The 22,098-nt window shown below is 33.0% G+C and overlaps 1 protein-coding gene across 1 annotated transcript in view; it reads left to right on the top strand.

Annotated features, from left to right (window-relative positions):
- The window catches only part of LOC136028353 (microtubule-actin cross-linking factor 1-like), a gene marked incomplete in the record, with an annotated part of 451,602 nt that overhangs the window by 379,843 nt on the left and 49,661 nt on the right, over positions 1-22,098 (top strand). Inside the window, 9 exon segments of the mRNA XM_065706142.1 lie at positions 2,294-2,447; positions 4,139-4,385; positions 5,672-5,896; positions 7,689-7,946; positions 9,398-9,898; positions 11,795-12,060; positions 13,465-13,690; positions 14,772-15,046; positions 18,518-18,589. Coding sequence (XP_065562214.1) covers positions 2,294-2,447; positions 4,139-4,385; positions 5,672-5,896; positions 7,689-7,946; positions 9,398-9,898; positions 11,795-12,060; positions 13,465-13,690; positions 14,772-15,046; positions 18,518-18,589 — 2,224 coding nt within the window.

The following is a 22,098-nucleotide window of genomic DNA, read 5'->3' as shown; positions in this document are numbered from 1 at the left end:
GCCAGTAAATGTGCAAGGCTAACCAATACGACAAACACACAGAGAAACGGTATGATTGGAATACTAGCAAGAGGGGACACCCCGTATGAGCAGCTTGATGAACAGCTTTGTAAGACGCTGCGCGTTCACCTTGTCAATAATTAAAAGATGAAGAGAAACGGTATGGTCAGTATACCAACAAAAGGAGATACCACGCATTGAGAATTTGATGAAGCAGCTTTTTAAGACGCTTTGGTCTATTTGGAATAGTTTCCCAAGGAATGTTATCCCTAAAAACCTGTCTGTTTATTCTTTAAAAAAAAAAGTCCAAAAGGCACAACTCTAGGTAGAAATCCTAAGTAAATGACTAGTGGCAATTCAGGGCTAAGTTTTTGAAAGCCTGGTGGCATGAAGTTTGTCATAATAATAGTACACTATTGGTATTGTACATTCACTAGCACATATTTCAAGTTTTTATTTTTAGTAACACAATTTTTTTGTTTTTGTTTTGTTAACATCTGGAAAGCTTAACTTTTTTAATTCTGTTCTGGTGCAGAATAATCAATAACGTTTACCAACATAAAAGTTTGTTTTTCACCTAATGAAGAGAAATTTTGCTGCCGAAGTGAAATTATTCCGCCTCCCCCTCCTCCCAAGTTTGAACCCAGCTTTAAGATTCAATGAACGCATAGTTGCAGAATCTGAAATAATAAAAATAAATAAAATAAATGAAATAAAATTATAAAAGCAATAAAATAAAATTATAGCAAATTATTTCCAGTTGGAGCAGATCATAATCTGTTTAATAGTAATTAAATAAGATCGTAGTATAATTGTAATAAAAATAAATAAGTGCCGTTTATAATTTAAACTATGTAAGAATTTAGGATAAGCAAAAATAAATAGGAATATTAATTTTAGATGATTAAGGGATCGATTTAATGAGACCTGGTGTAAAGGAAGATAACAAAAAAAAAAAAAAAAAATGGAGTAAAAAACGTTAGATCTGAAGAGCCCTACGTAAGATGATCTCTTAAGCAACTTTCAACCAATGTTCGTGATTTCCCTAGCTAAGTGGTTAAATTACGTTACGTTAAGCATAAATTCTTACACTTAGATGAGTCCTTTCACGCCAGGCTAGTGTGTTGATCGATAAAAACATCGTAATTAAATCATCACAAGGAACCCATTCAAAAATTAAGATTGTGTATTGGAGAAGTAGATTTATGCTCTGGTCAATCGTGAAAGGCTTCCTACGATAGTCTTTCATTAATGTATTTTAATGAATTTATCTAATTTAAAGCCCATTAATTTATTTTCAAAATTTATTAATCGTTTATCCAGATATTTCATTCCTTCGCTACTATTTTGATTTCTTCGTAACGCAACTGAAATTTTTGTAATGTAGAACTTAATGTAGAGCTCGAATATACTTAGATCTGCCTACGTAACGGATAGAATTTATTGCATAATATTACATAAAGTACCGTTAGTATTAAGTTACTTCGATGTAAAACGTTTTATGTGCTGTCTGAGAGTACCATTAAGCGTAACCTGGCTCAGAAATATAGCGCTCTTCAAATTTTGTTCTTTTTACTATTTATCTTCTTCTCTTCTGTTGAAGAGCAACTTTTTTACAAAACGTCCACTTGTTGAGCGCTTTTTCCACGGTTTAAGAATAGTCTACTTCAGCTATTTGTACTCTCTTACCCGTAGGATAGAAAGACAGTGTTGTCTTGGTCGGTATTTTTGTGGGATAAAAATAAAATCTAATCTTAAGATTTTGTTTTGTAGGAACAAAAATGTAACGCTTTGAAATTTCGCCGTTTCAAGCTCCTTTCCTTTTTTCTTCTGCTGGAAGGTAAAATAAACGATCAGACAATCTACTTTCCTTTTTTCTTAATTATAATTTTTCATAATTATAGAAAAACAAAGGGAAACAACACATATTGCGTATTTGGCGCGAATACCGAGAAGCAAATTTTGTTATAACTGTATTTTTTTATTTTATAAGATGCTCAAAAAGCAAAAGAATCTTTACTTCTTTCATTGCCGTACAATTTGTTTAACAAATTTCTGAAAAATAAGCTTGGATTTCGATAAGCATTTTCTCCGTTTTCAAATACAAATTAAACATTTTTTGCTGGACTTTTTCCCAAAATGTCCTCTGTTGAATGCTTTTAGGTTTTTCCACTGTTTGCGAAAGATCTATTCCGAAATTTTTATTTTCTTCTCTAGTGGAGAAAGGCAGTGTTTTTTGGTCAGTATTTAGGCTTATAAAAATAAATTTTAATAAAGTTAAACATTTTTGTAGGGACTCTAGACGAGTTGAAACCAGTCTTTGGCGATCCAGCAGTCATTGAAGTAGAGTTGGCTAAACTGAAAGTGTTAGTAAACGATATTCAAGCTCATCAGAATTCAGTTGATACGCTGAATGATGCAGGAAGGCAACTTGTTGAGGCAGACCGGTATGAAAATCCATCTATTTTTATCATAAATTAATATTCGTCTTCCTAGTTAGTCATTAACAAGGCAGTAAGGGATGTAACTGTCCATCGAGGCTCATCTCAAGGGAGCTAATGGAGGGATTGGACAATCGTCTCTATTAGATTTTGATTTTTTTTTTGTATTTTTATTAAAAAAATAAAAAAACACCTAAAAATCCCCCCATATCTTTTTAAAAATAGATCCCCCGTGTTTCTATAAATTAATGGCCCTGTTTAATCTCTTTTTCTGTTAAATTAATGCTCTTATGCCTTGTGAGTCATTAATAAGGCAGTATACTGTCCATCGAGGCTTATCTCAGGGGACCAATTGGGGGAGGGGACAATCATCTCCCGAGACTTCGAATATTTTCTTTTTTTTACTGAAAAAAATTGTAAAAACGACAAAGTTGCCATCCCCCCAACAGATTTTGAAAAAATAACCCTTCTATATTTCCATGAATTTGGGCCCCTGCTTCATCCTTTTTTTTTATAGATTAATATTCTCCTGTCCAGTGAGTCATTAATAAGGCAGTAAGGGTTGGGACTATCCATTGAGCTTCATCTCAGGGGCAGTAATTTGGGGGAAGGGGCAAATCATCTCTCCCAGATTTTGAAAAATATGTTTTTTTTTTTGGGTATTTTCATTGAAAAAATAAAAAAAAATTGCTCATCCCCTTGATTCTGAAAAATAAGTCCCATCCTTAAATTTTATGACTTGGTGCACGTGCTTCATCTACTTTTTATATTTTTTCATCTATTTTCTCATTACAGTTTCAGAGCTCAGTTTAATTAAAACACTGGTTTTTCAGGATTTGTGATATAAATCGATTTTCATAATTTAGATTGTACAGGGCAAAGAAAAATAATGGCTTATAAATAACTTTTCATATTTAACTTCAGCTTAATGTGAAAAGCTGTATCAATTTTTTTTTAAGATTTATGATACAAAGCGATCCTGATAATTAATATGTGATCATAGGAAAATTTTGGGTATAATCAAAAATTCGTAGGAAATTTGTGCTCAAAGTAAATAGCTCCATTAATTTTATATTATTATTTTACACTATTAATTTTAAATATTTTTAGCATTAATTTTACATCTTTATTTATTATTAGAAAAATAATAAATAAAGAACACATATTTTTCTTCGAGATTTAATGTACAAACAAATTCCTATAATTTAAAATTTAAATTGCGAGAAACTATTCATTAATAGAAAAAATTTCATCTTAATTTTGAGGTCGACATTTCCACATTAGAAACACCATTAAATTTCCAGCTGTATATGCTATAAAAACTGTTTTAATGATAATAAATACCGAATTGTTTTTAATAAATAATAATGGAGAATTTAATTGTATTTATCTGTGCTGTTAATTTAGTCGCTCGTTTTAATGGGTAAGCCTTGAATTTTGGCCTTGTTGGAAACCAAAAAAAAATCCAATCCTCACAAGAGAGTATACGTTACTTTTTTGCCTGTCATCTAGGAAGCTTTGCTCCTAGTATATAACTGAGTTTTGACCACTTTTTCTGTTTCTATAGCTTTTCAAGAATAAAGTTAGTTGGTATTTTTTTTAGGTGGGGGGGGGGAGGGGTCGGAAATGAGATGTATATTTTAGGTATCTTGGCATTATTGATTTTTTTTTTCTCACAACACATATCTGTATTTTAGGGGTTCTGATGATGCCAATCGAACTCAACAAAAATTAACAGAACTGAATAAAAGTTGGACTGATCTAGTTGAGAAATCCAGCTGCCGACAGAAAGAACTTGAAGATGCGCTTAAAGAGGCACAAATGTTCCATGCGGATGTCCAAGACCTACTTTTGTGGCTTAGTGATGTTGATTCAGCGTTGACAACATCTAAACCAGTTGGCGGATTGCCAGAAACAGCTGCTGAGCAGCTGCAAAGATTTATGGTGGGTATTTAAATCAGTCTTATTTTTACATAGATTATTCGACCTTGTATTTCTGGCGAAAAAAATGGAAATTATATTGGTTGATATTTTTATAACTTGACACTTCCGAAGACTAATTTATATAATTTGAAATTTCCTCTCGAGAACTAAAAGTTTTCATAGGTGAATATCTTTTCAAATAATTCAGTCACAAGGGCTGGTCCATCCCAAGAATGAATTGTGGCTCATTCTTGTGAGGAGAAACCCCAATTCATTGAAACCGTAGTAACAAAATTCAAGGGAGGAGAAACCCCAATCCGAAACACCAAAAGTAAAACGTCATCAAATAATAAATTAAAAGTCCTCTAACAAAAAATACAAAAAATGTCTAAACATAAAGGTCTAATCTAATTTAAACATAAATGTCTAAACATAAAAATTTCTAAATCTAAACTAGCAACAAGCTAGTTTATCCTTAGTAGAGCCCCCCTCCCCCCCCCAAAAAAAAAAACTAAAGAAATTGCAAAAAAACAAAAATTACAAAAAAAAATGAAAAATTAGGAAAAAAAACTTATAAGGTTTTTTGACAGAGTCCACCGTATTATGTGCTTATATTCGTATGTATAATTGTATATTATGTTGCGTTTTTCTAACTTTATGTGCAAAAGTTAAATTTATTGCTTTTTGAATGGAAACCAAAAATGATCAAATTATGAAAGTAAATAATTACTGGAAAATTTCAAATATGGCTTCAATGAAAGCAAAAAAAGGTTGATTGAAAACAAATAAAAAAAAAATGAAGCAAAATTAACAAAATGCAAAGGTTGAACCCAGGATGGTAAAGTCTTTTTCCTAAAGTTATAAACTATGTTAAAACAAAATCCTCGAGAAGGGAGAGTAGCTCGTTAATCCCCCCCTCCCCTACAAATTCAGTGGATTTTCAACTAAGTATGATATTTTTGCGTATCATGGATGTTATTTATTTATTTGTATTTATGTATGTGCGAGTTTCTAAGGTTAGTGGTTTTTTTGTTTTTCTTCTTTTTACAACAGATTACAACAAGAGTAATCTTGTTGTGTTTTTTTTTTGGGGGGGGGGGAGGTAATTCTTTTATATGTTTGGACATTTAGTAATATCCCTTCAACTTGTAATATATCTTCCACTTTTTCGTAATTAGATATTACAAATAATATTTACAATGTCTAATTTGTTATATGCAATATCAGTATGTAATATATTATTTGGTATTTTTCCTATTCTTTCAAATGTTTTGATATGTTTTTTAATATTATTGTCTTATTTCTAGACTGTTTACGACGAGTTAGAAGAAAACAGGCCAAAGGTAGAAACTATCCTACAACAAGGGTCTGAGTATCTCAAAAGATCTAACGAAGGTGCCGCATCGTCGCTGCAGCACAATTTGAAAACATTAAGACAGCGCTGGGAAATGGTGATGAATAGGGCTAGTGATAAGAAAATCAAGTTGGAAATTGCACTCAAAGAGGCTACAGAATTTCATGAACAACTTCAAGTAAGCTCCTTACTGTGATATATCTTTCTGTCTCATTTTCAGTTAAAAATATGGTCTCGTTTTAAAATGTAAAGATATACAACATATATCTTTTGTTAGAAAAAATACAATTATTTCCATTGAAAATTTCGAAATGTTGCTCTTGTAATTCTTTTCCTTACAGGGGGAACGGAAAAGTTAATCACTTTCCACCTCCCCCTGCTCACGTACTTTTTGGCCCTCTAAGGCTATGGCCAACGCCAACAGAGCCCATGGCCACGAGCACCAAGTTGGCTGTGCCAACTTGGTGCTCTGTTGGCCGTGGGCTCAAAATGGCTATTGTTCCAAAATAAATGTTGAGATTAATAAAAATTTAAATTGAAAAAATAAAAATTTCTTAGGTAGTAGGTATTACTACCGATTTAATTTATTACAAAGTTTTTTGTCTTATTGGATTGGCCCATAATTAAAAAGTAGTTTCATAGCCAGATTGTTATCTGAAACAATCAGAAAGACAAGATCGAAAGAATTCGATCTTGGTGCTTATGGGCTCCCTACTTTAAGAAGAAAAAGAAGAACTATGATAATTTTTCATAGAGTCCACGAAGAAATTAAACATTATGGTCTTTGCTTCCCGTTCAAGAACTTAGGCTACCTTTACTAGCTAAGGAAAGTTGCAACAAGAGTATGCCCATATTGGACTCCAGTTTAATGCTGAAAAGTCTGAAATGCTGCTTTTTAACTCAAAAGTAGGTGTTGGTCGGAGCGTCACACTTGTGATTCTATTTTTGAGCTTGTGGATGATATTGTATATCTGGGGCTCCCTATTGGACGGTCAGAGACATGACGGTTGGTGCTTTCTCATTTTTAGAAGCGGTCTTCTTTTACGTATTGCTGCATAGTGGCAAATAAGCGGAAGATTGATCGTCATTATTTGGCCCAGGTCTACGAACATGCCTCATTGTCTGTACCTTAGCCCATTTTGGCGCATTTTTATGGATACAGATAAACTGAAATTACACTTACTGTACTTCAAGTATGCAAACTTTTTGCTGCGTTTACCACCGTGGACAACCTTTTTGCACCGTGGACAACCAATAGGTATGTTACGCGCCAGTACAGTATTACCAACCCTGATGTAGGTTCTGCGATGTAGGTCCTGATGTAGGAGCGATTCTGTCGTAAATTGACCTATATAATTCATCTGTTAAGACTCACCCATTGGCCAATGTTTTACAACAGTAGTCGACATCTGTTTCTGATTGGTTTGTTTGTTTTTTTTTTGTGTCAGATGAATTAGTACCCTGTGCTTTTTTTTTGTGCTCCATCTGTTTTTCTATTGATGGGTATTAAGTACATTCATTCATTCATTCATTCATTCTCCTTTCAAAATTTCTGTTTTTTAGGCGTTTGGAAATTGGGTAAAAGAATCTGAACAAATCCTCATGGGGCTAAAACCGGTTTCTAGATTTTCGGTTTATTCGCCCCAATATATTTGTTATTTAGATCTCTTATTCGACATTTGCAAATTGGGTAAACAGAATCTGAGCAATCATCACATTATTAAGCGTTTCCTAGATTTTTGGATTTATTCATCCCAATTTCACTTCCTTTTATTTACCCTTCAATGCATTCTCCTTCAAAAGATTTCATCATATGTGCCATTTTTTTTTAGGTTTTTTTAAATTGACCAACAGAATCTGAAAAAATCGCAAGAGAGTAAAACCGGTTTCTAGTATTTCGGATTTATTCACTCCGATTTCTTTTATTTATCCCTCATTGCATTCTCCTTTCTGAATTTGTCTTTTTTTAGGCGTTTGTAAATTGGCTAACAGAATCCGAAAAAACCCTCACGGGATTAAAACCGGTTTCCAGAATTTTGGAAACAGTTACTGGACAAATTGAAGACCACAAGACTTTCCAGAAAGATATTGGTGGACAAAGAGAAACCATGCTCAGCCTGGACAAGAAAGGAACTCATTTGAAGTATTTTAGTCAAAAACAAGACGTCATTCTTATTAAAAATTTGCTAATCAGCGTTCAGCATAGATGGGAACGTGTACTTACCAAGGTAAGATTGAGCTTAAAATAATATTTGTATGAATTCGTTTATTTGCATTTTTAACTTCAAATTTTTTAAATATTGATGTAAGTAACACTTTAAATGTCTAATCTGTTTGAAAGAAAATGTACAAAGAGTTAATTGCTGTGTTTTATTCTCTAACTAATTTGATAGCTTGATATATTTTATTTTCAATCACTTTTTTTGCCTATTCTTTGTTTTCGCTTGCTTATTTCTTTTTCAATCTTGCCTTTTTGTTCTTCCTTTTTCTGTCCATTCTATGGAGAATCACCATCTTTTTGATACCTCAGAAGCTAGTTCTTTCTTTTCTTTTTTTTCTTTTGTCCATTCTTTTTTCTATCCAATGGTATCCCCGTCTACTTTATATCTCGACGCTTATCCCCTTTTCTTTCCGAGAGATTTTATTTTTCCATCCTGTCTTCCTTTCTATCCAATTCTTTTTCCATGCTTCCAACTTTTTCTTTCTATTTATCTCTATTCTAATCTAATGTCTTATTTTTCATTCCTTTGTGCTCTTTTCCATGCTTATTCCTCATTCAATCAATTAGGCTCCCTAACTACTTTAACATTTCAATGGTCATTTCTTTACTTTCAAGCTGTTTTTCTCTTTCTTATTCATTTTTCTATTCTTTTGGCTTTGGACTTGGATGTTTCGATCCTAATCCTTTTGTTGTTTTTTTTTTTTTTTTCAAGTTGCTGGTCTTTTTCTTAATATGTTTTATCTGTTCCCTTTTCCATGCTTATTACTCATTCTATGCAATTGCTAATCCTCTTCTATCCCTTCTTTTTCCATTCGTTTCTATATTTATCAGAGTTTCTATCTACTTTTATATCTCAATGCACCTCTTTTTCACTTTCAAGCAACTGCCTTCTTTGCTACTCCTTTTTCCATTCCTATCCATTCCTTTTTCTATTCATTTGGCTTTCAAGTTACTTTGTTATTCTGGTTCTCATCCCTTGTTTCTTTCAAGTTGCTGTTTTTTTCTTATTATTTTACACTTCTCTATCCCTTTTTTTATGCTTATCATTTTTTTCTTTTAAGCTGTTACTCCATTTCTATCCCTTCTAATTCCATGCATTTTTTTTAAATCTACCAGGTTCTGTATCTACTTTGGTATTTCAATGATCTTTTTTTTACTTTCAAGCTGCTGTTCTCTATGTTGTTTCTTTTCGATTGCTGTCTATTCCATTTCTATGTATTTGGCTTTCAACTTATTTTGATATTTCTATTTTGATCCCTTTCTTATTCAAGATGCTCTTCTTTTTCATATTTTGTGGTCCTTTTCTATCCAATCCTTTTTTCACGCTTATTTTTTTTTTTTTTTTTTTCAAGTTGTTCTTCCTTTTCACTGTATTCTTGTTATGTGCGCATTCTTTTTTATATCCACCAGATTGTCTATCTATTTTGATATCTCGATCCTCATTACTTTTTCTTTCAGGCTGCAGAACGTACTCGAGCTCTTGATCACGGATATAAAGAAGCCAAAGAATTCAGCGACGCTTACACCGATCTAAACAATTGGCTTGAAAACGCTGTCAAAGCTTTTGACGAAACAGCTCACACCCTTGGCAAAGATCCAGACAAAATCAAACAACTCCTACAAAAGCATAAAGAATTCCAACGCTCTCTCGGAGCCAAACAACCAACATATGATGCAACAATGCGAACTGGAAAACTCCTTAAAGACAGGGCACCAAAAACAGATGAGCCAGTTATTAAGCAGCTGATGACAGATTTAAAAAATAAGTGGCAAGACGTTTGTAATCGCAGTGTGGATAGGCAGAGGAAGCTTGAGGAAGGTTTACTGTTTTCTGGACAGTTTAAGGATGCCCTCCAGGCTCTGCTTGATTGGTTGTGCAAAGTTGACCTGCCTCTGATGAAAGACGGACCTGTACATGGGGACTTGGATACTGTCATATTCCTCAAGGAACAGCACAAGGTATTTTTTACGTTTGTCCTTTTTAAATTTCAGTCTCTTCTTTTCTCTTTATCCTCTTCATTTCAATCCTCTTTTTTAAATCCCTTCATAATATGTTTTAAGTTTTGTATTGTCATATAATTTATTACTATGTATTAGATTTCATCGATTTGTTTATTCATTTTTTTTTTTTTTTTTTTTTTTTTTTTTTTTTTTTTTTTTTTTTTTTTTTTTTTTTTTTTTTTTTTTTTTTTTTTTTTTTTTTTTTTTTACTGCAGCCATATTCTTCAAAGACGACCATAGAGTATTTATGAATTTAGGCTTTTTAAATTTTCATTCTCATTTTTTTTCTCATTTCTTTCTTCTTTTCTTTTTTTGCGACCTTCTCTCTTTTTTTAAATCTATTTATAGTGTATTTTAAATTTTATATTATTATATAATTTATTACTGCATATTATATTATATTCATTTTGATTTTATTTTTTTTTACTAGTACTAGTCATATTCTTCAACGACCAGCAAAGGGTGTTTTCTGCATTTATTCTTTTTAAATTTTCAGTCTTTTTTCTCACTTCTTTCTTCTTTTCATTTTTTATGTGTCTTGCTCTCTTTTTTAAGATGTATTTACTAAGCATTTTTGATTTTACATTTTTCCTATATATTGTTACTGCAGTTTGTTCTTTCTCGCTTATTCAATTTAAATTTATCAATTATATATTTTCTATCAGTCCTGTCATATTCCTTGAAGACCAGCAAAGGGCATTTTCTACGTTTAAGTTTTTTAAATTTTCAGTCTTTTTTTCTCAACTCTCCTTCTCTTTGTTTTTTTCTCTGTTTAATTTTTGTATTATAAATTTTTTATTTTTATTGTTTAATATTTTATGACTGTAGTTATATATGGGCTAAATTTTATAATTATTCATTTTTGAATTATCTCTTTTTTATCATATTCTTGAAAGACCAGCATAAGGTACTTTCTGCTTTTTCTGTATTCACGTCTTTCTCTCTTTTTTCTCTTTTTGTTTTCTCTCTTTCTATTATTTTTCTTTTTTTTGTCAACACTTAAGTTCTTTTTGTATGGTATATTTGCTTAATTGATGTTACTGTTTTTTTTAAATTCGAAGCTTGTGGAACAAAACACAAAGGATGTACAAAGCTATTAAAAAACCCACTAAGTATACAAACTGTAAGCATGAGAATATAGAGTTAATCCCGTTGCAAGGCCACCAGTCATTATAAGAGGCAAAATATTAACGGGAGAGATAGAATTGTCCTATCTTTATTAGTTTATTAATGGTTTTTCGTCTTGCTACAGTAAGTCCTAATTTTTCTCGATTATGTTTTATTACCATTTGCAATAAAAATGAAACCATATTGAGTGAGTTATATATTGCTGTCGACTAATATTAACTAAGCTCATATTAGCATGATACGATAAATATGTTTCTTCTCTAACAAATATAAATACATCTCCCACTCCAAGAAAAGGTCCCCTCCTCCTAAAAAAATCATTACTAAAAGTTTCACCTCGTTCCCCTTGGTGTGAGACAAAAGAGGGTTAGATTAGCCATATAATTTTTTAATTTTAATAAATATAAGTGTAATTTAGTGTTATTTTGATGTATTTTATAATAAGTACATAAGTATATAGTATAATAAGTATAATTTTAATCGAACTTATATTAAAGTGGGACAAATTAAAAACTTGTTTGGTAGAGAATTACTCCCGGCTTATGACGACGCACGATTTTGATAGTTAGAGCTAATGGACATGGCCAATTATGATATGATTTTTTTTTATATAGGGATATTTATAATTTATATAGTTTATATAGGATCTTTTTTGACCTCATATTTGGCGTTTTTACCTGAGCGTCAAATACCTGAATTTTGATTGTTTCCTTTTTCGATTCATAGAATTTTGAAGATGAATTTAACGGCCGATTATCACAAGCCAACCAAGTTCGCAAAACTGCAACAGAATTGCTAACTAGTGCCACACCCGAAGATGCTGCTTCTGTTCAAAACAAGGTCAAGCAATTAAATGACTCATGGAATAAAGTGTCAGAAGCTGCCCGAGCTCGGTCGGATCGTCTCGAGGACGCCCTCACTCATGCTGAAGAGCTGCATAGACGTGTTAACATGCTTCTTGAGTGGCTAAGTGATGGTGAAATGAAATTAAGGTACGAAATTATACTAATTGTATTTGTTTTACTTACTACTTATAAAAGTGAAAAATGTAATATGTCACCATATTTAGAGGTGATTGACTAGAATAGTCTATTATTCATATTAGCATAGACTATAGGCCTACTGAAGTCGCTAATGTAGAATTATCTGTTTTCCAAGAGGAACACCGGACCCTCCCGTAAGCTAGTGTAAAAACATATGCCACACGTACGTTTCGTGGCTATTTGAATATTTTTTTTTCTTAGTTCTAAAGAGAATTCTATTGATTCTTTCTGCTTCGATTATAGTTTTCAATTATTCTATTTCTAATTAGAGAGGGGTAATACCATAGTATCGTTTACAGTATGCCAAAAAATAAAATCAGTTATTTTTTTGGTCATTAATCATTTAATTTTTTTTTTAACTCGTTTTTTTTTTGTCAGTTCACTGATATTTTTCCCATAAATTTGTGAGCCATTTTTCGACCACCTCAGTTTTCTCAATCGCTTCCAAATTTTATTAGTGTATGCACTTCCAATGACAGTGCAATAATACAACATGAAATCATTTTCCCCCTTATGAAGTCCCCCTTGTCTAAATAAAACAGCATAAACAGATTATTGGGCAGGGCAAAACTTATTAAACAAACACTGTTATGTAAGACTTGGTAGCCCAGCGACAAGAAAACATGCCTATGGCCACGGTAACTGAGGTTCAAACCTTATATAAGATAATTTTTTGTCTTTGAGGCTAAAAAGTCGAAAATGATAAATATAAAAGATTTTAATAACTCAATTCCAATTTCTTTTATCTCGTTTTCCTCAACTAATTGACTTCGAATTTGTGCACTTAAAATTTAAAACTTTGTTTTAAATTTTTTAAGTTTTAAAAGTTTGATATATATGGATCAGTTTGATATGACATATGTGATATATATGGTTATGTAAAGGCCAATCAGTTTCGCGTCCCTTGTTTTCACTTGTACCCAAAGATCCTCGAGAGAAAACTATCTTCTACTTTTTAGTATATTTTGAAAACGAGTTTCTTCTATTCCATGATTATTATTTTAGAAGCCAATTCGGTCAAGTCCATTCTAAAATGTACTAGATAAAACTATTCATCCTAAGCCGAATTAGCTGACGCGTTCAACTCTGCTCCTTGTTGGCTAGAGTTGAACTAGAGTTGAAATTTGTTATAATTATTTGTATTAATGAAGATATGCCTTACCTTAATCGGAAGATTATTCTGCAGAATTTTCAAGATTAATTCCAGAGGAAGTTTGATACCATAAACATAAAATGGATTGTGCATGTTTTTTTAATTTTATTTGTTTTCCCAGCATCTCGTCAATTAGTTTCTGACGGCTTACATATCAAAGGGCTAGGACCAAATTTCCAATATGTTGTATAATTTTCCAGATTTGCTGGCCAGTTACCAGATGATCAAGATGAATGTGTTGATCAAATTGGTGACCACAAACGTTTCTTAGAAGAACTTAACGAAAAGGAGCATGAAAAGAATGACACGTTGGTGTTGGCCAATGACATTCTTTCAAAGTGTCATCCAGATGCAGTTAGTGTTATACGACACTGGATAACCATCATCCAGTCTAGGTGGGACGAGGTGTCGAATTGGGCAAGACAGGTAAGCAAAGTACTTTAAGTATTCAACTGCGTTAATAGTTAAATACGTTATACGTTATTATATTATATTATAGGTTATGTGTTATGATATTATATACATTAGTTTTTACTGTCGCTTGCAAGGCCTTCTTCTCATTTCCTGGAAAAGTATTATCTGGTGCTGCAAAACACTCAACTGGTGCTGCAAAACCTAAATAATATGAGTAACTCAAAAGAGTGGGAACTGGCGATAGTGTCGACAAAAAAAGACTCAAAGCCATCTAGCGTTTGACAACTAAACGCTAAATAATTTTTTATTTAATATTCGGAATTATTTTTGAAATTATTAGGACTTAGGAGCTCTTAATAATTTTGCATGTAAAACTTAGCAAATCGAAAAAAGAAGTCGGATTGATATAATAAGAATTATTCTGAAGTATTATATACAGAATGAAAAAGTTAATAATTGTACGATTATTCTAAAGTTCTTGTTATTAAAATAAATTAAATTACTATTTTAGCCCAAGCAAAATACATTTCTGTGTGTGATTTCTTAAGAAGCGAAAGCATATACACGAAGACTTTGTTCCAAAGCTTGTACAAACACATAAGTAGTCGATGTTGCAAACACTAGCGAAGTCCTTGGTCCCGTTTGGTTAATATTACTTGCGATTGGTCGCAGGTTTATACCTTTTTTGTATTTAGGGAAGTTATTTTTAATCATTTATGGAATTTTACTTTGTCGCGAAGCTACTTAACAGACGATATTCAGTGTACACTTCAGTGCTATATTTCTTCCTATCTTAATCGAAGACCTTATCAAAATAATTTTCTTAGCAACTTGATGTAAAGAAGGGAACTTCAGTTTGTTTTTTCATGCTTAGTTTGTGGTCTCGTGGTTTTGTGGTGAAGATAAAATAAAAATTTATTTTAATTTAATATCTACGTCTTACGATTATCGTTTGTTTTCTAGCTCGTTCTCATTTAGGCTTTTTTCTTTTTTATCTCTCTCTTTCTCTCTAACTTCACCTCCTCCCTATCTCTTTCCTCATTTCTCTACCCTCCCTATCTCTCTTGTTATTCTAAGACTAAATGACTTTCAGAGAGATCATAGACTTGAAGAACACATCAAACAGCTTCGTAACTCAGCTGAACTCCTGGAAGAGCTTCTTAGTTGGCTAACAAAACAAGAAAACACGTTAGTTGATAGGGACGCTGAGCCTCTGCCTGATGATATACCCACAGTTGAAAAGCTAATTGAGGAACACAACCAGCTGATGGAGGATACAGCAGCTCGTACGCCTGAAGTGGATCGAGTCTGTAAACCGAAGCAACAACCCAAACTAAGCACGACGAGAAAGCCATCTAGGAAGTCAATGTAAGTTCTACAATTACTAACTTTATATGTATATGTGTTGATTAGGATCGGTTACAAATTAGAATTAATAAGCAAATACTGCTACCGTTACTAACGACTCACAACAACACCTAGCCACCTGATGCCAATACAGCTGCACAAGCTCCTCTATCACAATATATTCAAAACTTACCCCTTTACATCCTCCCAAGAAGTCCCATTTTCCCGGCGACCTCCTTACGACCAAGTTCCTTACAACCTCCTCCTACCCAATTATCCTTCATCCGTAAAACATGTCGTAGGTATTTCAACCTTTTTCTCATTATAGCCCTAAAAAGCGGGATTTAACTCCTTTTTTGGTACAGCTTACTGTTTGAAATCCGATCAGTCCGAGGAGAACCCAAAACAACCCCTAGACAATTCCCCTGGAAAATATTTAGAAAGTCCTCCCCCGTCATCCAAAAAAACCCACATTTCGGAACTATGATTGACCAGTATCGTCACTGATTGTCATTTCCGATATTCTAATTTTCGTTCGAAGAGTTATCTTCCTATTCTTAAAAAAAAAAAAAAAAAAAAAAAATGAACAACCAGCACCATCTAGCCATACTGAGCTAAGGAAATAAATGCCCATTCGCAATGAGATTGTACTAATACCCAACTTAGCTAGCGGTAATATTGGCCAATAAAATTTATTAATAGAATCACACAAAAGTTGAATAAAAAATTTGATTGGCTCAAAGTAGCGCTAGCCAAACTTCGGTATTCAAATAGATCTTCTAGCCTGCCTATAAACTTGCAAAGGCAAGTTGTACTAGGGGCGTGGTTATATTAGTAAAATCTCATTGTGAATAGGCATTAAGTAAAACCTAAATAAAAAAAAGTAGTTATTTCCAAATTTAGTTTTGTTTTACCCTGAAGATAAAAAGTTTGCCAAAGGGTACAGTAGGAAGGCCTATATATGTGTACATTTATCGAAACTGGCCTTACCCTGCTTATTGTCAAATAGTATTTAGAAACAAACTAATGTGTAGTTTTTGAAATTTATAGTTAAACCTTATTTATGCTGTTTGAATTCAAATTTATATTAAACTAGATTAAGTTGATTAAATTGGATTAAGCTGTGATATTGTCTAGATCTGCTGGGTAATGCTCCATTGTCATTTGGGCCATTTTCAAGTTATCTCGGTTTTCTGTCTCTTTCAGTTGGTTTTACAAGCCGTAACTACGTTTCTTTCAAAACTGTTTACAAGACAAAAGATAAAAGAGCGTAATTTCTTTTACATCTATATTGGAGCGCCAAAAATTCTCTCGTGTCAGAGTTTTCAGCGCTTTGTATCAAACTATACTATGTTAGTGCACCCTAAGGAACCCGATTTCGAAGTTTACGGTTGATTTTTTAATCTTTTTATATAATTTTGTGTATACTATAAGTGGGCAAATATCCATAGGAGACAGGTTATTCTTTACTAAGTCTAATTAAAAACTAGCTGCCTCAAGTGAAAGTAAAGAGTGACACTAAAACCTAAAAAGGAACATATTTTATCCAAGATTTTAGGGGTGCTGTGCCTTTAGTCCCCTGCTCTTCACACTGAAGTATAGCTTATGCTCTATTAAAAGCTTGATTAGTTTAAGAAGTAAGGTAATTCGGTAATTGTAGGTAATTTGGTCTCCTATCATACTTCATTTATATACATATTAATATACTCGATTTAAAGAACATTTTAATTTCTAGTAACCCCATATTTATGCACCAAGGATTTTTCCCGTATCACTTTTTTAAATTCGCTTTATATCGAATCGTATGTGTCTGCAGTCCAATGGTTCCGAACTCGGAATTCACGTTTAAATTGGCCTTCCCTCTACTTTTTACGATCATTGGTGTATATATTAAGGCATGGGCAATACGTCCCTGTAAACTGAATCTAGAACACAAGCTTAAAAAAATGGTGGTAAAGAGCAATACCAAAATTTTAAAGGAACAGACATTGTTCTACATATAATGTGGTATTGTGGACTCCTAAGCCTCCTGATATTTATACCATTAAAGTTTTAGCTTATGCTTAGTAAGATTCTGACTACTGGATTTTTTTTTGAAACTTAGGTGAAATAGGGTCTAATTTTTGACGGTAGATGCCTCCAAACAGAGTGCAATTGGTTCAACTCATGGAAAATTTGCGCGGGGGGGTGTATGTTCATAATTTTGGGGGGAAGGGTAATGTCGTTGTTTTTCTGACGAAAATGCTGGTATAGGCCATTTTTCAATGAAAATACTAAAAAAAGGAATTTTCGAAGTTTATTGGGGGTGATAATGCCTCCCCCCACCCCCACCCCAATTGACGCCACTGAAAGACTATTTTATTGAAGTAGATAAGAAATAGACATTCTCAAGTGTAATGTCGTAGAAAATATCCTTTTTAGGGGTATGGGAGAACTTTCCTGCTGATGAAGGGACTTGTCTTCTACATTCTTCCAGCATAAGTGGTAACGAATACCACAGACGATCCCTAGGGGATTCCTCTTGAAAAAAAAAAAAAAATTGAATTTAACCTAGATAACTTCGAAGACCACACTGCCTTTCCATGACGAAAGTAAAACAGTTCAAAATAGGGATGATACCTTTTTATTGACAGTGAAATATAAAATTATTTAACTGGATATTTCGAACACATATACAGTGTTCATCATCAGCAGTAAAACTCTTTTTAATATTACGGCTTTATTTTCATATAATTTTGAAAACTTTTTAAGTAATCTTTCTCTGGAAAGGTGAAAGTCATGATTGAAATGATTTCTTGCTGTTTGTTGAATAAAACAAAAATCACTTGCACTCAACTTTTTTATATAATATTTTCCAGGAAAAGTTTATCTTTCACTAATAAAGCTCTTTTTCTCCTTTTATCTTTAATCAGATGATTTAAAGTCTTGAATTGTAGACCTCGTTCGAACTTTTTTCCTTTAAAAGTGCCTAGATGTAGATTGAATTTTATTGAAGGTGGCAAAATCCTTTTCTTCTTACATTGATGAAGAAAATCTTGTTGATTTATAACATTTGCATGTCTCTTATGGGTGTTAATATATTTAGACACCTCCTTGGTCACATTATCCCCATATACTCGACGTAGATAACTTCGAAGACCATACTGCCTTTCCATGACGAAAGTAAAACAGTTCAAAATAGGGATGATACCTTTTTATTGACAGTGAAATATAAAATTATTTAACTGGATATTTCGAACACATATACAGTGTTCATCATCAGCAGTAAAACTTTTTACTGCTGATGATGAACACTGTATATGTGTTCGAAATATCCAGTTAAATAATTTTATATTTCACTGTCAATAAAAAGGTATCATCCCTATTTTGAACTGTTTTACTTTGAATTTAACCTATACGGGAAGTAAGGGAAACATTTTTTCCAAAACACTTTTGGCCCGAGATGCAGGGCACTTTCAAGCACCTATTTGCAACCTTGCTCACTATTTCTAGCACCAATCTTGATCGCCGTAGTTTGTCACGAGAAACTTCTCCTGAGTACGAAATGCAATCTAGAAAATCTAGGTATGTTTGATTTTAGATGGTTTGCTGATTTTTGTAAGCTTCTAAGGTGGCGGTATATATATAGGTCATGGTTAATGCCATTTAGAAAGTTTAGGTATATTTGGCCTATGCTGTCAAGCTTTTCTGTGTAAGCTTCCGTGGTGGGTTATCTATGCATAAGATTGAATGCCATCTAGAAGATCTGTATTTGAGTGACTCTAGGTAGAAAGTTTTTCTATATAAGCTTTTTAGATGGTGGTATTTCTATTGGTTATGTTTAATGGGATTCGATACCTTAAAATTATTTTGTGAGCCTCATTGTCCAAAGGATCCATCAGCGAAATCTCCCAGGGAACTAGTTACTTTCGAGAGCTAACGCGAATATATGGTTTGACTATGAAATTTGACTGAAAAGACTATGAAATGCTACGTTCCCTAAGTCGATAATGATTTAAATCAAAGCGGGTAGCACTACAGGGAACTCCCAAGGCTGTTTCGTTGCTCAAATGATATTTCCTATATAAAAAATATACAAATAAAAAATTATATATCTGCTTTGTTTAATGAGAAAAAAGAAAAATGACGGTTTCCCAATGATGCAAGTTTCGTTAAAACTGAATATCTCTGTCACAAAACGGGAAAATTTAAAAGGTATTCCTAAGATTTCCGAAAAATTAGGTTTAAACTAATTATTTAATGAATTTTTTTGATGCCTCAAAAAGTGTATTTTAAAGCCAGAACATGTTAACTTTCATTGAACTTCCCGATAGATGTATAGTGAGTTCTAGGAAAGTGGGGGAGATAGAAATTAGTATCTAATTCATCTTGATTTGGGAATATATCTGGCTTACACCTTTATATTTTAAAGTAAAAAGGAACGTTAAACCCCAACACGAGCAGAATTTTTTCATATATAAGGTGTTTCAAATATTTAGGTTGAAACGTATATAAAAGCTGCTAGAAATTAGGCGTCAGCTTTTACTTTTACGTAGTTTGTTCGGATCTCTTATTCAAGCTTTGCAAGACCATTCAATCAATCATACATATTTATACATATTTTATACATATTTCAATTATACATATTTTGGTCTCACGAACTAAATAAGTTTGTAATTGACGAGATAGGGTGTGGTTCTTAAAGGTATCGAATCCCGTTAACGCCATTTAGAAAATTTGGGCTTGTTTGGTTCATGACGAAAAAGTTTTCTCTGTAAGCTTGCATGATGGTGGATCCATCATGGATCCACACTGTATCCATGACTAATGTTTAATGCCATTTAGCAAGTGTAGCTAAGATCTATATATTTCCTCTGTAAGCCTCCGTGATGGGGGCATATTTATTGGTTTTGTTCAAGTCGAGACTTCTGCTGTAAAAGGCGGAGTGAGAATATACCGTAACGGTATTAATGCCAGATTATTGATGGAAAGCTCATTAACCCTCAAAAGTAAAGTGTGGCAACCCTGTTTAGGGACCGGACTACCGGTTTTACATTCAAGTCTGAAGAGACAGTGTTTTCGTCCAGAGTTTTGAAGGCATACCCGTGAGAGCGACAAGGTGGCTTTTTCATAGAAAAGGCGGTCTTTTTTCGGCTATATTTTTAATTTATAACACACATTATTGATGGAAAGCTCATTAACCCTCAAAAGTAAAGTGTGGCAACCCTGTTTAGGGACCGGACTACCGGTTTTACATTCAAGTCTGAAGAGACAGTGTTTTCGTCCAGAGTTTCGAAGGCATACCGAGCGACAAGGTGGCTTTTTCATAGAAAAGGCGGTCTTTTTTCGGCTATATTTTTAATTTATAACACACATTATTGATGGAAAGCTCATTAACCCTCAAAAGTAAAGTGTGGCAACCCTGTTCAGGGACCGGACTACCGGTTTTACATTCAAGTCTGAAGAGACAGTGTTTTGTCCAGAGTTTCGAAGGCATACCGAGCGACAAGGTGGCTTTTTCATAGAAAAGGCGGTCTTTTTTCGGCTATATTTTTAATTTATAACACACATTATTGATGGAAAGCTCATTAACCCTCAAAAGTAAAGTGTGGCAACCCTGTTCAGGGACCGGACTACCGGTTTTACATTCAAGTCTGAAGAGACAGTGTTTTCGTCCAGAGTTTTGAAGGCATACCGAGCGACAAGGTGGCTTTTTCATAGAAAAGGCGGTCTTTTTTCGGCTATATTTTTAATTTATAACACACATACCCTCAAAGGATAAAATTCCTTTTTTTGTGCGATCGAGTAGCATATTAAGTGAGATGGGACGAGCTCAAACCCTGAAAAACTCTAAATTAAAAGTCTAGTTATGGGTTAATTCCATAGTCATGAAGAAGTCAGCGTAAAAGTGTTAATCCAGAGAAAGATTCTAGTTGGATAGGTGGCGTGAAGTACAGCTGTATTGAATAAATGTGGTGTATTGAATGGAAAAATCGTTTTAGCTTGAAAAACGATTCGTCTGTTCAGCTCTTTAGTTCTTAGGCACCCAAGTCTTTTTTGATTGGCAATCTAGTTTCTCAAATTGAGAATCTGGTCCTCATATTGTATTTCTATTCACAAGCTGATAGTGGATTTTTATTCTGATTCCAGAAACACTATCCGATTCTCCTTTTGATTGTAAAAATCGACAACTATAGTCCAGTGAGAATAGTGTGTCATATTTTAGGCAAAAATCAGAAGCATACATCATGTATGCATTTTGTGTGTCTTCAATTTTCAGATTTTTTTTTTTTTAGAAATTATACAGCTAGCTCCTTTATTATCATTATATACATATAACCCCTATAATTTTAACCCCTATAACAGCATATAACCGTACATAACCCCGTTATATACATATAACCGATAACCCCTATGCCTTCTCAAGACCACAATACAATTTGCGCTTTACTGAAAGAAACAAACAAACAAATGACCGTGGTTTGTCAATTTAATTGACATGTGCTGACATTTCTTCCTTAAGGTTTTGATCATTTTTCATTTATGAAAGTAAGAAAGGTGAAAACATTTCAAACCTACTTTGTTTTCAGTAAAGCGCAAATCGTGTTCTGGTCTTGAGAAGGCATAGGGGTTATCAGCCTTACTCATGTTATTTTTGCTCGTTTCGAGTTTGACTCGGCTATTTAATTTAATTTCTGTTCGTTTTGAGCTTCATTTATTTATTGATAGTAATTTGTGATAGGTTTACGCTTGGGAAATTATTTGACTTTATTTTTGTTCATTCTTGCTTAATGGAGCTCTTTACTTTTCTTTGAAAAACTTGTCTTGTGGAAAAAGATTTTAAATTAAATTCTATTCTTTTATTGACATGGCCTTTTTCATGGAAAAAATAATATTGTGTATCTTTTCAGTTTTTTCAATAAGAATCCATAGTATAGGTTGCTATTTATATGTAGGAGAAACTTTACACCAATTTTTAATCCTGACACAAACAGTATTTTTTTAATTTGATTTTATAGCTTCTGAAAATGACCTGAAAAATAAAAATCAATATCATTCCTAAAAGATTCTATCTATACTCTTTGACAACCTGG

The sequence above is a fragment of the Artemia franciscana genome, chromosome 6 (assembly GCF_032884065.1).
Source record: "Artemia franciscana chromosome 6, ASM3288406v1, whole genome shotgun sequence".
Lineage (NCBI taxonomy): Eukaryota > Metazoa > Arthropoda > Branchiopoda > Anostraca > Artemiidae > Artemia > Artemia franciscana.
This window is presented reverse-complemented; position numbering and strand designations above follow the sequence as displayed.